The 1,426-nt window shown below is 55.4% G+C and overlaps 1 protein-coding gene across 1 annotated transcript; it reads right to left on the reverse strand.

Moving 5' to 3' along the window:
* Nucleotides 1-599: 599 nt before the first annotated feature.
* On the reverse strand, nt 600-1,412 carry H310_15153 (hypothetical protein). Its single transcript, XM_008883140.1, has 3 exons — nt 1,306-1,412; nt 1,010-1,255; nt 600-969 (listed from the first exon to the last, which is right to left on the reverse strand). The coding sequence occupies exons 2-3, from the start codon at nt 1,053-1,055 to the stop codon at nt 608-610; spliced, it is 408 nt and encodes a 135-aa protein (XP_008881362.1). The 5' UTR covers nt 1,056-1,255; nt 1,306-1,412; the 3' UTR covers nt 600-607.
* Between the last annotated feature and the right edge of the window lie 14 nt (nt 1,413-1,426).

Below are 1,426 nucleotides of genomic sequence, written 5' to 3' on the forward strand. Positions count from 1 at the left end.
GGAAATTCCTTCCATATGCGTCAACGTCCTTAAGGAACGTGTGTATGGCCTTAATTGACCGCCCGACTTCTTTGGATATGGCCCTATAGGACATTCCATGGGCTCGCAGTGCTAGCACCATCCCGCGCTCCATCTCAGTGAGTATCGCGCCGTGGCCCACATCTGCAATTGACACGTGTTCTACGAACGCTATGTAAGCATATGTGTGTGCTAGTACCTACTTGTATGCATACCTGAGAGTTATATGCGTCTGTTTCTATCTATATGGCGCGGGTCCGTTGGCTGACTTCGGCGTTTGGAGCAGATTTGAATGCCGTCTGGCGGCAAATCACACTTTGAGGCAATTGACCAATCAAACGCAGGCATTTGCGCCTTTTCGTTCATTCAGAAGTGCAATTGGACGAAAAATATCCGCCAAAAAGTGGGTGTTTCTATTCTTGTTGCGCGCACTGTACTTTCCGTGGGAAGTTGGCTGCGTGCTCGTCAAGCGCAGGACCACAGCGAACGACATCGAAAGCTGTGCCTGGCATTCGACCACAAAGGATTACACGACGAACCAAACAGTGTCCGAGCGCTTCTACCTCATTGTATTGACATGGTTCACCCGTTATTGGAGCCACGGCTTCCCCACGCCGTTCGTGCACACCGCCAGTCCTCGCTGCACAGCGGGGCGGCTGCGAATCCGCGCCATCCACGCGTGAATGTTCTTGTACTTGTCAAACGACAAAAAGTCCCTGGCTGTACGGCTCGACGGCGAGTGGATGTAGCCCGTGTCCACTTGGTTCGCCCACGGAAACACGACCATGTCGGCCACCGAGTACTCTTCCCCGACCAGGTACGTCTTGCCTTCCAAGTGTTTGTCCAGGACGCTGCACAGACGCTGCGTCTCCATGCCGTAGCGGGCGACGCCGTAGTCGCGGGCGGCCCCCTTGTCCGCAGGTGCATACACGAAAAAGTGCCCAAAGTTTCCTATCGGCCATGTCAACGACATTCGTCGACGACATGGTACCAGTCATGGGGCCTTGACCACCCATCTGCCAGAACAACCAGTTCATCACCTCGACTCTGTGGCGGGGGTTGGACGGGAGGAACTGTTGATACTTCTCGGCCAAGTACAGCGCAATCGACGCGCTTTCCCACACGTGGAGGGGGGCGCCATCGACGCCATCTTGGTCCAGAAGCGCAGGGATCTTGGAGTTTGGATTCAGAGCGACAAATCCGCTCGTGAACTGTTCGCCCGTGCCAATGTTGATGCCTGCCAACACCGTGAGACTGGCCATGATTCAAAGGAGGGATGGATCGTACAGTGGGCATCGTAGTCGACGCCTAGCTCTTCCAGCAGAATCGACACCTTGATGCCGTTGGGAGTGCCGAGCGAGTAGAGTTGGAGACGGGCCGTGCCAACAGGGAGCGATTCCTGGACTCG

This window comes from Aphanomyces invadans (assembly GCF_000520115.1).
Source record: "Aphanomyces invadans strain NJM9701 unplaced genomic scaffold supercont1.195, whole genome shotgun sequence".
Classification (NCBI taxonomy): domain Eukaryota; phylum Oomycota; class Saprolegniomycetes; order Saprolegniales; family Verrucalvaceae; genus Aphanomyces; species Aphanomyces invadans.

Coding starts and splice junctions, on each gene's coding strand:
- H310_15153 (XM_008883140.1), bottom strand. CDS start 1,055: ATGAACTGGTTGTTCTGGCAGATGGGTGGTCAAGGCCCCATGACTG. Junction 970..1,009: donor TGGTCAAGGCCCCATGACTG/GTACCATGTCGT, acceptor CATGGCCGATAG/GAAACTTTGGGCACTTTTTC.